The sequence below is a fragment of the Drosophila navojoa genome, chromosome 3 (assembly GCF_054131105.1).
Source record: "Drosophila navojoa isolate 15081-1374.11 chromosome 3, UAZ_NAV_1.0, whole genome shotgun sequence".
Classification (NCBI taxonomy): Eukaryota; Metazoa; Arthropoda; class Insecta; order Diptera; family Drosophilidae; genus Drosophila; species Drosophila navojoa.
Window position 1 is genome coordinate 6,139,100 of NC_142891.1, and position 13,397 is coordinate 6,152,496.

The following is a 13,397-nucleotide window of genomic DNA, read 5'->3' on the forward strand; positions in this document are numbered from 1 at the left end:
ATAATAATTATCATAATACATATTTTCTTTTGTATTTTTAAATTAATAACGTAATAATATCTGCCAGAATTGGGTTGAAAAATGTGAATGAAAATTAGCGTAAAATACTTTCGGTTACAATTTTGTTGCGCCTTCGTGGAGATTCGAGAATGATCGATAGTTATCGATTATGAATATTAATAAATGAAGTTTTTCGTTTTTCTCTCTGTTAAATGCTTTACTCTGGCTGCTCAAATTGTTTTTGTGTGAAATTTTTATTTATTTTCTTAAACGTTTATCAAAAAGTTGTTCAAAAGAATCTTTCATTTTGTATAAAAAATCGTTCGTAATAATAAATAATAATATATTTTTGTGGGGCTTTTGCTGTTGCATATTTTTCTTGGCTTAAATTACATTTAGCTTAATTGCGAGACATTTATGTAAATAATTGAGATTTTTCAAATATTTTTTTTTTAGGGTTTTCATTTCATAATTTTTGTTATATATTTTTTCTTATTTGTGTTTTGCCTATGTAAATTTAATTTATAATTTTTTTTTTTTAATTATATGCTTGTTTTAGTTTTATGTTGTAAATTTTATTTAGGTGTGTGTGGGACTGTGTATGGATTTAGCTGTGCGTATCTTTTTTTTTTTTAATTATTATATATTTATGTATGTGGAAAAATGTATTTTTTTTTTTTAGTTTTGTATTATTTTTTTTTTTTTTAACACATTCATTACGTTTTGTCTTGTATTTAGCTTAAAGATTTTTGTTTTATTTTTAGTACACACATTCAATGAAGTTTTTGAAAAACCACACTTAAGATTCATATTCTTTGTTTTAAATTATTATTTTATGTTTATGCATTGGGTTTGTTGTGTTTTTTGTTTTTGTTTTGTATTTTGTTGTAGCTCACAATATCTATATTTATTTTTCTTTTTTTTAATGTTGTTGATTTTTGTGTTGCTGTTGTTGTTGCTCTTGTTGTAGCTGCAGTTGTTACAGCCTCACTGGGCATTTGTAGAGTATTTCTATTTCTTGCCATCGCCCTTCTGCACATAGACTATTTCGGCATATTCTGTTGCATTTTTGGCAGCTGCATCTGCGTTGGTTGTTGTTGTTGTCGCTGTAGTTGCTGGTGTTGCTGCTGCTGCTGCTGTTGTTGTTGTCACTGCAGCTGTCGTCTTCTCCTGGGCGGGCTTTAGTACAAGTTCAGCATAGACGAGTTGTTTGTCTTGCTGTGGACAGTAAAAAATTACAATTTTATTAAAATGCAATGTAGAAAAAAAAGAAAATTCAATTTATAAATTAAACATAATTTTTATACATTTAAATTGATTTATTTTTGCTGGAAGGGCAAATTGTGATACCTTTTTTTATTGCTGCTCTACGTGTTATTATTTGCTTTGCTTTTTTTTACTTAAAAGTCCACACGGGTGAAGTGCTCTGCCAAACTATAGCCTTTATATAGCATACATCGATAGATTGTACAGATTATATAGACAGAGTATTTACACAAGTTACACAATGTTTTTTGCATGCGTTATCAACACGACGAAATTACGAAAAAAAAGCAATCAAAATAATATGGCAAAATGTTGTGTAGCAGCCAAAAAGAGAGAGCAAAAGAGAGAGAGAGAGAGAGCAAATAGCAAAAATTTGTGATTATAGAAAAATCATAAATCGATTTATAATTCATATATATTTGGCCTACAAATATTATGCTAAGCTAAATGGTGTAGAAGCACTCACGCACACGCACACAAGCACGCATAGTAAGAGACAACAGAGATAGAGAGAGAGAGAGAAAGAGAGAGAGACTTTTGTGTGGTGGTCTATTCAAGGACTGTGGTTCAGTTTTTGTATACCTTTGGTTCATTGTCATTGCCATCGATTGTTGTTGCTGCTGCCGCTGCTGCTGTTGTTGTATTGTTGTCGTTGTCATTTGCGCCTGACGCCACTGTCAGCGTCTCACCATTGTTATCCTTGGCATCCTTCTTGCCGGCATCCTTCTCATTGAAGCGCTTTAAAATGGCAACGGCAAAGGCTGGCAGCCGCTTGGCCTTCTTGCCGGCCGGCGCCTCCTGGTCGTTGCCATTGTTGCCCACATCCTCGGATCCAATGCCAGCGCCAGCTCCTGCTCCGGCTCCTGTAGTCGTTGCCGTTGTTGTTGCCGTGGCGGTGGAGGTGGAGGTGGCTTTTATGTCGGCGCTTTCGGTGTCGCTGCTGTTTTTGGTTTCAATTGTGGTTAAGGGTTTGCCGTTTCGTTGTTGTTGTAATTATTATTATTATTATTGTGGTTGTTGTTGTTGTTGTGAGTTTTTTTGGGGGCTACTTATTAAATGTGTCAAAAATAATTGTTTGCCGTGCAGCCGGGACATTAGTAAGATTAACAGACAGTACAGTATATAGTATCGTATAGCATAGCAGAGCGCTGGCTGGCCCCAACAAGCGGTATTAGTCGTGGGTTAGATAGAAGGTGTGTTTGTTTGTGTGCGCTTTGGGTTAGAGAGAGAGAGAGAGTATTCGGGTTTTTCCGTCTGGCTCCTTTGGCATTGGGTTAGTTAGTGGCTTCAGCTTGTGCGGCGGTAACTGTAATTTGCTTGGTGGCAGCCGATTAAACCAAAATCTTTAACTACTCAACAAATTTTTTGGGTTTTTTGTCTTGGATTGCAATTAATTGGTCGCTCAAGGAAAAGTTACGAAAAGAGAATGGATTAAGGAATGCGAACTTTGGTTGTCTGTGGAGCGGCATCTCTTAAATAGTTTCGCATGGGTCTACGGGGGCAGAGCTTGAAACGGACTGGGAATTTTATAGAGTTAGAAATCGAATTTAAAGAAATGCCGGCAATAAATCAACTCAATTTGAAATGAATAAAAAATAGATAATTTATTTATCATTTCTACAAATTCATATATATAATATAAATATAAATGTGATAAATATATATGTGATATTTTTTGTAGCTATTGCATATTTTTTGACAGTATGAATTCCATCTATACTCTTGGTTTCTCAACTGATAAGCAAGTAAAGCTTAATGGATTTTCCTTGTTAGTTAATGAACCTTTACTGCAATCCCAATAAGTCTATATATAGATCTATCCAATCAACTAACTCTTAAAGTTGTCCAGACTGGCAAATCGAAGAACTTAAAGTTCTCTAAATGCTAAAGCTGCTTTATCTTTTAAGCACATGCTACTACCCAAAACTCTGAGTGCTGATAATCTGTCTAGAAAACTTTTTGGCTTCAGCTCTACCATTGACCTCTGCTCGACTCGGTTCGCAATTGACCTTCAATGCTGACGCTACTCAGATGCCAGTTAGCTGATAGCTGCTAGTTGGTCGCATAATTTGTTTGCCACACACACACACACACACACACACACACACACACATTAACGCACAGACGTGCAGCACACGTCAAGTGTATCCATATATATTCTATAAATAATTTTTTGGCTCATTTGAATGTCTGGCAGTCGTCTGGCTGCGTGTTTGCTCAGTTGCAAATAGCTATTAAAAACTATTGATGTGTATGTGTGTCTGTGTGTGTGTGTGGGTAGTTAAACTGCGGCACGTGTTCTCTATGCGACCAATCATATTGGAAATGTGAAGCACGCAGCTTCAACAAATCCAATAATATGCAATTTCCATACGAAAACAAATGTTGTACTGTGGTGCTTAGTTGAAAAAAGTTTGAAAAATATTTGAAAAAAAAATAAATAAAAATAAAAATAAATAGTAAAATAGAAAACGAAAAACATAAAATAAGTAGCATTGGAAATACCCCTGAAACCATGGAACACACGCACACACACGCAGGCATTTATTCAGTTTTTGTTAATTTATTAAAAATATATATTATATATATATATATGTATATAAGTTATAAAATAAAGAACAACCTTATTAAAGAACTCAACTAACTACAACTTAATAAATAATTTCATTTCGTCTGCAGCATTAACTACTTGTTCAACTCTTAGACTTATGTTAAATGTTTTAATTACGAAATTACAAAAATTAATACAATTGCAAGTCAAGGAAAATCTGTTTTGGCTCTTAAGGAAGTGAAAAAATTAAAATATTTATAAAGTACAGTGGGCACAGCGTAAGTTGAACACACTACTTAGCTCTGTTCCATATGAATACTTGAGAAAAGTGAAACAAAATATGAAATCGAATCGATTGCATTTTCGCATTGCGCTTTTCGCCTTTCTCTTGGTTTGCTGCTGCTGCTTGAGTGACATAGCATTTAGCTTTTTGACGCTCACACTTGGCCATGCAACTCTCTTGATTACATACATATTCGAAAAATTCTTAATTTCATGTTTAAATTTCATGCTGGTTTTTGTTTTTGTTTGGTTTTTTGGTGAATATTCTTAACTATGTCAAGATTTCGTTTATGTGTAAGAGTGTGTGTGTGTGTGTGTGTGTGTGAATGAAGCTGTCATGAGTTTCGCTTAGCCTGCCGAGTGGCATAGCTCGCTGCTATGTAACGGCATTGTGAACTAAATAAATTAGAAATTCTAGACTTCAATTTTGTCGCATTTCCTGTACCTAAACACATGTTTACACACAGACACACACACATTTAAATTTCCGTTTCCTGTGGCAGCCTTGGTGTCGTCATCATCGCCGTCGTCGTCGCTGTGGTCGTTGTTGTTGCTGCCTGTGGGTGTTTGTTTGGCTTTGGGGGCGTGGCTGGCGGCGCTGCCTTTGCCACCGCCTGACTGCGTCCTGACAGCAGCTTAGCCTGCTTCTCGAGCAGCTCACGCTGATCCTTGGGCAGCCAGCGTGAGAAACGTGACTCGGGTATGCCCAGCTGATTGCCGCGCTGCAACAGATCCGTGTCCGTGTCGCTGTCCGGCGTCGCTGCCTCCGCTGCCTGACCCATTAGCACATTACGCAGCGGCTTTGTGGTGGGATTATAGACGCTGCTCTCCCGATCCGTGCCATACTCAAACGAATCATCCTCGTCGTGAACGCGTCGCTCCACCGAGAAGCGCTCATGGTTCTGCCCATGCCCATTGCCACGCCCATAGCCAGCGCCATTGCCATTGCCATTCGCCTCGCGCGTTTTACTGGCGCCCAGAAGCGTGATGCCGTTGGGCGTCTCCAGCAGCGCCACATTCTGGCCATGATGCGCTGCATTGCCGGAATCGAGCTGCTTCTCGCTGCAAATGGAGTCCGCGAATGTTTGGTGTGGTTGAGTGGTTGTGTGGTTCAGCGGGTTCAATGTTTTTGTTTTTGGGGCAGAGCAACAAATTTTTGACAGTTTTGAATTTATTTGGACAGTTTAGTTTTTGGTGGATGTTATGTTGTTTGTCCATATGAAAGTACATAAAATAAGTACAATGGGAAATGGTGTTGTTGTTGCTGTTCTTGTTGTATTTGAGATGCATTTGCGAAATGGACAATTTCAGTTGTTGATTTTGTTTGCTTTTGGTTTTTTTTTTTTTTTTTTTTTTTTTTTTGGTTTTTTGTTTGGATATGGCTTGGACAGCGACTTGACGTTTTAGTATATGCATATTAAATTGTTGTTGCTGTTGTTTTTTTGCGGAACGGCACAGTGAATAGTGGTAGAAAGAGAGAGAGAGAGAGAGAGGCAGAGCGAGAGAGAGAGGAAGAGATGGACAGACTGCAACTAGTACGACTAGGGAGCATTTTTTGGTGGACGAGGCGAGGCGAGGCGAGGCGAACGAGCGAGCGAGCAGTGTGTGTGTGTGTGGGTGTGGGTGAATGTCTGCGTGTGTGTGTGTGGCAGCGTGAAATTTGTATAGCAAAGTGATTTTGATTTGATTTCAATTTTGAAAATAGACAAGAGACAGCATCACGCTACGAAAATGAGACTAAACACAACTTTTCTTTTTTTTTTTTTTTTGCAATATATTTTTAGTTTGTTGGGTTTTAGTTGTTGTTGTGTATGCATTTTCCACTGACAATCAAAATAATTGCATTTCACATGTTTGAGTTCGAAAATGTTTCTAAACACACAAAATATTACCGTATTTATTTATTTAGTTTTGTTTAGCTTTAGACTAAATATTTACTTAGGCTATATATAAACATAAATTACGCTTTAAATATCTGGTTCAAGAATTGCCAGTGGAAATAATGAATGTATATTATAATATGTATGTGTGTACATGTGTGTATGTGTGTGTGTGTGTGTGTATGCATGTGCTTATGTTAAACGCTGACTAAATTTTGTATATGAACACTAAGAGCTGGCCTAAAGATAATGATAATAATGATGATAATAATGAAGATGACTAATACTACATATGTAGCTACGCTTGTTAATATAAATTGTTAATATGAAAAAAAAATCAAATGAAATATACAAATTAACTAAAATGAGCTGCTCGAATAGCTATAAGAAGAAGCACATGCAACAAGATTCATGCAGAAAGCTGAATGAAAATTGATCTAAGAACAGTGGATGCAAAGTACAGATACCGTTACAATGGGTTAGTTGGATGGATTGTCCAGTTAAGTAGAGTTAGAGTTGATGACTTTATATAGCAATGACCTGGTCCCGTTGCACATTGAACTTGAATTTTGACAGTTGCTTTGAGGATCTGATTGGGGTACTTACGTTTCGTTTGTGGGCGTCTTAATGGATTTACCTGTGGAAATATATGAGAGAAGAAGAATGTATTAAAATATATATCACATTGATAATTTGGAAATTTTAATTGATAGAAATAGAGTTTATGCTGTGTGAATGGGTCAGAAGGAAAGCCCCGCCATCATCAAAAGCTCTAGAGAGAGAGAGACAGAGAGAGAGAGAAGCCAAATGAAGCCAATTTGTTGATTATTTAAATAAAAACACACTTTATTGTTAACTTTAAAAATAAATGTATATAGATGCTTTGTTTTCGTTCGCTTATACAAATTACTACAAACTGCAAATTATGTGTGAGCAAATAATAATTACTATTATTTATGTTTTATGTTTTGTTTGCTTTTGTTTTAGCCAATTTGTTTAGGATTTACAACTATTTATAATTTATGTACGTCTCTACTAATTATTCAAGCCAGGGTTTATTTATAACATATGTATATATATTTTTGTATTATCTAATAAGTGGAGTAAAAAATTTGTGTATTTGAGAAAAAAAAAAATGCAAAATGCTGGCAGGTCGGAGCTTAAAATAAATTAATTGCTGGCAAAAAATTCATATAAAACAATTGTGAGAAATTATGTTACAAAATACAATTTGTGATTTACATATATGTATGTATATATATTACGATAAAGGTGGACAAATGTGTGTGTAAATATATAGATAAGTATATATATCTATATGCTGAGCGCGGACGGGTTTATCAAAGTTGCGAGATTCCTGATCGATTCGAGATTTGTTAATCTTAACTTAAGAATGAGAGAGCGACACAGATTGTGCCGCAGCTTATCAAAATACTTGGCATTAAGTTGATAAGCTGTTCTTCTTCTTCTATTTGCATTTCCATTTTTGTATATGTTGATTTTGAGTTTAGTTTTTGATTTTGTGCGCCTTTGAGATTTCTGAGCGGAATAGAGAGCGTTGATTTGTTGTTTTGTTTAAGGTTTTCGTTTTGTTTGCTTTGAGCAGAGGCTAAACGCGCACAGCTGACCCAGCGATCTCCCACTGGACTCACACGGACGTGTTTGGTGGCTTGGGTGCATCGACGCCGCTCTGTTGGCCGTTTCCGGCCGCAATTACGGCAGCGGCGGTCGCTGCGGCGCTCTTCTTCAGGTCGGCTTTCTTCTGCGCCTCCAGTTTGTCAGTGACTGGGGGCGTGGCTTCCTCTGACTGCTGCGTGGTGTCGATGTGCTCATCGCCATTGTCTTGGCCATCGAGTTCGTCGTCCTGCTGATCGGGATGGATCTGGGCCTCCGAATCGGGACCGAGATCCGTATTGAGTGTGGCGCCTGCAAGAACAACGAACAACAAGAACTAACATTTAGCGACGGGCGAGCTCTGACGGCTTGACACAACCATTTCAACCAGTTTAGTCGGCTGGAGCCAAAGCTAAAAGAACGTGTGCGGGGTTAGTCCATTTACCAAGTAAAGCAACAAAGTAGCGCAAGAAAAAGTTACAGTAAAAAACAGAGTAGAAAACTAAAGTTAAAAGTGAAACAGAGTAAAGCAGAAACCAGAATCGAATTTTCTTATCGTTTTTTTTTTTATCGATAGAAATTGGAAACACATAGAAATTAAAATTAAGAAAACAAATTAAAATAAAACTAAATTTAGAATGGTTGTAATTAATAATTGTGAAGCGTCTCTTATGTTAGCTCTTCTTGTTGTTGTCATTTGTAGACACTTTCTTAAGGCAGAGTATTTGTGTGTTTGCTAAATTATTTATACAGGTTTTTTTTTTTTTGTGGTTTTTTGTTTTGTTTAACAATTGTTGTTTTTGTTGTTATTTGGTTTTGTTTCTTTTTATATGCTAAATACATTTATATAATGAAGAATAAAATGATATTTAAATTTTGTTTGTGGCTTTTGTTTTGTATTTATTGTCAACATGCTGCGGCTCGAGAGAGATATTTCTTATAAGCTGTGTGTGTGTCTGTGTGTGTGTGTGTTGGCCTCGTGTATAAACAGCATTTTTATAGGTATTTAATGGGGGCTTTGTTCACTTTTTATGGCCTAAGCCGATTGATAATGGGCATTTTGGGCGTCTTTTGTTACTGCAATATTTTTGAGAAAACTTTGAAATGGTTGTAAAAGTAAGCTTTCCTACATTTTTATAAGAGATGCATGCATATATACATACATATATATGTACAGATAAATATACACTAGATTCCCGATAGTTAGAAAAGGCACGGAGATCACTTTTTTCAATTTACACAGAAATTCATGTTATCGATAATTATGGGAAACGAATTTCTTTTAAGGGGATCGAGTTTTTTTCCGATATATCGCAATTTATGAGCAAGTTAAGAATCGTTTGAATTATTTCGCAAATTTTTTCTTACATTTTATATTTATTATTGTTATTATTATTATTTTTATTATTATTTTTTGTTAAATAATAATAATTGATATTCTGTTAATAATACATTTTAATGAAATTAATAATATGTATTTGTTTATTGCTGATGAAAATTTGTTAAAACATAGCTTACAAATTTTTATTTTTACATATGAAAATATATTTATATTTTGCCAAAGGCTGAACCCGGAAAATTTAAAGAGTTTATTAGTTTGACTAGAAAATTGAAAGTTATTTCATTTGCGTAAGTCACATAATATAAAATGTATATAAAATGACCTCCACTGGACTCTAGCTCATCTTCAAATAGCTTCAAGTATTATCTTTAGGGAAGAGAACTCATCTAATGCTCATTCTCAAAATCGATTCTCAGCATCTAATTATATTCTCATAATAATAGCTCATCATCTAATACATCATCTGTATCCACATGCCCATCGACTACGAGCGAGCATTGAACACTCGCTTATACTTTTCTTTCTCTTTTTTACAAATTTCCCACTAGTTGCTTGATTGCTTCTCCGAATTTTGTTTTCTTAGCATTTAATATTAATTATGATTTTTTTTTTGTAAGCACTTTATATACATCTAAAGAGTCTGTGACAATCCCTTAATTTCAGCCGGCAGCATTGGCCAACAAATTTAGAAAGTAAAGCACAGAGCAAGCCGCCCAAAAGTCAAGGGGAAAAGAACCAGAAAATGGAAGAATTTAAATATGAAAAGTATGTTTAATTAGATGAGTTTTTAAGGCTGCCAGCTTGCAGCTCGACGCTAATTAAAATTTAAAAGCCGCACAATGAGTTAAAAGTTAGCAACTGGCTGTGGCGATGGCTGCCACGCCCACGCCCATGCCCATGTCCACGCCCACACACATGTGCTGAATGAGATGAGCGATGGCCAAATGGCTTGGGGCTAGGTTTTGTGGGCCAGAAATGATTGTTAGCATAGCTGATGATGATGGCATGATGTCTACAATGATGCGAGTACATGGATGATGATGATGATGATAGGGGGCTGGGGCAAGGGCAACCGCGCACAAATAATATGTGATGAAAGCCCCAAGAAAAGAGAGAGAGAGAGAGGGGGAGACAGAGAGAGAGGTAGAGGAGCCAACCAGCTCTGGTTACTTACCGCCAAAGCACCATCTGCCGGTGGCGCGCGCAAACAGAATGAGCAGCACAATCAGGACTAGAACAGCAACAGCCACCACGATGCCCACAATGGCAGCCACATCCAAGCTGCTGCTGGGCGGCTTGCTCGACGAACTGATGCGCACATGGTAGTCGGTGGTGCCCAGCTCGTTGCTGGCGCGCAGATTGTACGTTTTGGTCGTGTCCTCCAGCGTGAGGCCGGCAATCGCCAGGGTCACATTGTACTCGTCATTGCCCACATACTGCGGCTCATAGGCCGAGTAGCGTCCCTCGGTGCGGCCCTGCGAGACAATGGTGCCATCGATGTTCCACTCAATAGTTGGCGGCGGGCTGGCACGAATCGTAATATTCACAATGGCGGTGTGCTCCAGGTAGAGTCCATAGACCGATGCCTCTGGCTGATGAACGGGCGCATCTGTGTAACGCAACGGGGGAATATTCAGTTTAATCAATTCGTTGATAGAAATAATCAAAAGTTACAGCTGAGTACTGTCCTCTATAAAGGTAGAGCAGAGGGTGCTTGATAGAGCAGAGGGTGCACGACTAGAAATGTTAGTGTAGAGGCAATACACTTTAAGTGTATCAAAAATGATATTCTATAGTATAGATGTAGTGGGTAGTGTTGTACCGTCTATAAAATATATTGTTGTGTTTATGAAATGATATTCTATAGGGGTGTCGTACCGTTCAGAAACATATAGTAAATCTTATTCTAATCTCTATGAAGATAAAATAGAGGGTATTCTAGCCTGATGGAGTGGACTATTCTACTCTCCAAATTAATATAGTAAAGGACATTGTAGCGTGAAAAAATATATAGTAGATGATATACTAGGTATTCTAGTAAAGGCTATTGTCAACAAAGATATAGTAGATGAAAGATATACTAGGTATTCTAGTAAAGGATATTGTCGCCTATAAAAAATACAGTAGACCTTATTTTACCCTCTAAGTTTATATAGAAAAATGTATTATACAACTACAAAAAAGTTAGAGCATTTAAAAAGATAGAACAGAGATATTCCAACGTCTTGAAAAAAATACTTTCCCAAAAGAAACAACAATTTCCTCTCTATTATCTCTACAATTTGTTTAAAAGACTTGAACATAAATTGATATAAATGGATCAACAGATTATTTGTTCCTCAGATAAGACATTTACTCTCTACCCATAAATATCTACAATTTATGGCATCTATGCTATATACCCTGGCAGCTACTCACATCGCACGTTGATGATGTAGGCGGCCTCCTGGGGCGGTACACTCTCGCGATCGGTTTGATGATGTGAACGGCAGACCAATTTGCGATTGCTGTCATCCGCTGTCAGTGGCCACTGGATGTCCTGCACTGAGGTGGACAGCTCGACATTATCGTGGGTGGGCGTGGCCACAACCTGCAGCGGACTGGTGCGCTTGTTGGCGGGCATGTTGTCGATGTACCAGGAAATGTTGGCAGCCGGACGGCCGTCGCGCACACTGCAACGGGCATGGAATTCGGTGTTCTCCGAGAAGAAGCCATCGCGGTTGGGCTTCGAGATGAGCTCAATAATGGGCTGCTGCGGGCGCACTGCAAAGGGAGTCGAACAAAAAATAGACATGAATGAGCTGTGGAACAGGTGAGGTGAACGGGCTAACAATTGGGAATCAATTAGGCCTGAGTGAAAATTGAGAAACATGAAATTGATATGCGGTTGACTTACATGCCACAACCAGATCTATGGTACCGGATAGCTCCTCGCCCTCGACGCCCAGACTGCACTTGACCTGGCCATTGTTGCTGGCCTTAACTCGCTCAATGCTGACGCCGCACTGGCCGGCATTCAGGCCGGAGCCGTAGTAGGTGAATCCGGGCGTCTTGCTCCAGTTGGGCGACAAATTGAGCACCTTCTGCTCGCCGGGTATCTCGATGCGGCAGTAGTTGATGGCGCGTCCATAGCGGCAGAGCAGCTCGGTGCGATCGCCCTCGTTGAGCAGCGCTGTGTTGGGCTCCACGTTCACCTGGCCAAAGCTGAGCGCATCTGAAAGGCGAAATGGAAAAACAAAAACTCGGTTAAATAAATGGCCATTGTTTAGACTGAGTTGTTGCATAACAAAAGTATCTTGTATCTGTTAACTGGTATTTTGTAGATGTACAAATGCATATATAAAATATAATAATAATATAATAAAATATGTATCTTGTATCTAGGCAAACGACTGGCCATATCTCAGCCACGCTCAGGCACTTGCACGTTTTGCATCTTCAAGATACGCAGAGTATCTTCAGTTACAGCAGCTCGGCGTGACTTTGCGCCTCAAATATGCATGTGGCTGCTGCGGTTGCTGTCTCTGCTCATTAAGTTTCAATTACGCCATCTTTTTTCTTGGCAAACAGTTTTCAAATGCCTTCTCCTCCTCTCTCCCTGTCTCTGTCTCTGTGGAAAACTTAACTGCAATGGCATTTGCAAAAGTTCTCTTCGAGTCATTCCTGTTTTTTAACTTTTTGCTGCTGCTGCCAATTAAGATGTTGAAGCGATTTGCCAACTTACAAATTAAATGATTTAGCAACATGAAAAGTTTTCTTTAAACTGTTTCAGCTGTTCCTGAAAACGCATTCTGCTTAATTACATTTCACTCTGCCCCGTGAGTCCAACTTCCAGCAGAGCATATTACGAATATGGCATTCTGTTTATTCCTTGCTTATAGCTCTTTAAGCTCTTCCATTTGTGGCTGTGGCTTCTGTTTATTCTCGGCCCACTCTCAGCCGCAATGCTCTTTGCTATGCCTATCAATTCCAATTCACTTTCCTCAATTCGTTGCCTTTCAACTAGGTATGCTAAACATTTATCCAACTGTTGCCAACAAATTTGACTTGAAATTTTCATTTCTATTTCTTTTTTTCTCCTCCTCTCTCTCTGCTTTTGATCGATTGATTTGTTGTTTCTGCGCTTTTCCGCATAGACTTGATTTTTCACACTGCCACAATGGATAATGCTCCATCCGCTCATGACACCTCCCCTCTCCCTCTCCCTATCTCTCTCTCTCTCTGCCTGGACATGCCACAATGCCAATCTAACTAATTTTGTAAATGAAAGCCGCAAAATTGCAAAATGTGCCATAAACATGAGTCGGCTGCTGTTGCAGCTGTTTGCCGAGATGGCCACAAGGGGAGCGCCGGGCGGGAATGGGGGGAGTGGCGTGAAGGCCAGCCGTGTGCAGCTGGGCATGCATTGATTTCAATTTCGTTGCGCTTTTTGGCTTTTTGACTGACTCTGTCTGGCTGACGT

At 38.4% G+C, this 13,397-nt stretch overlaps 1 protein-coding gene and 1 long non-coding RNA gene across 7 annotated transcripts in view; one reads left to right on the plus strand and one right to left on the minus strand.

The window, feature by feature from the left end:
• Window positions 1-250: 250 nt before the first annotated feature.
• The window catches only part of Fas3 (fasciclin 3), a 103,804-nt gene continuing 90,657 nt past the window's right edge, over window positions 251-13,397 (minus strand). The window contains exons 2-7 of one of the 6 annotated variants that reach the window (XM_030383741.2): window positions 11,832-12,149; window positions 11,354-11,698; window positions 10,110-10,544; window positions 6,586-6,616; window positions 1,849-2,203; window positions 251-1,218 (exon numbers count right to left, since the gene is read on the minus strand). In XM_030383741.2, coding sequence (XP_030239601.2) covers window positions 1,012-1,218; window positions 1,849-2,203; window positions 6,586-6,616; window positions 10,110-10,544; window positions 11,354-11,698; window positions 11,832-12,149 — 1,691 coding nt within the window. In that variant the 3' untranslated portion in view covers window positions 251-1,011. Of the gene's footprint in view, window positions 1,442-1,848; window positions 2,207-4,331; window positions 5,162-6,585; window positions 6,617-6,804; window positions 7,906-10,109; window positions 10,545-11,353; window positions 11,699-11,831; window positions 12,150-13,397 lie in introns of those variants that run through there. The other 5 variants (XM_030383740.2, XM_089258466.1, XM_030383743.2 and 2 more) reach the window with 5 other exon arrangements.
• On the plus strand, window positions 5,234-5,817 carry LOC149091645 (uncharacterized). The gene is made up of 2 exons (XR_016196573.1): window positions 5,234-5,657; window positions 5,691-5,817. It is a non-coding gene; the product is annotated as an uncharacterized LOC149091645 (long non-coding RNA).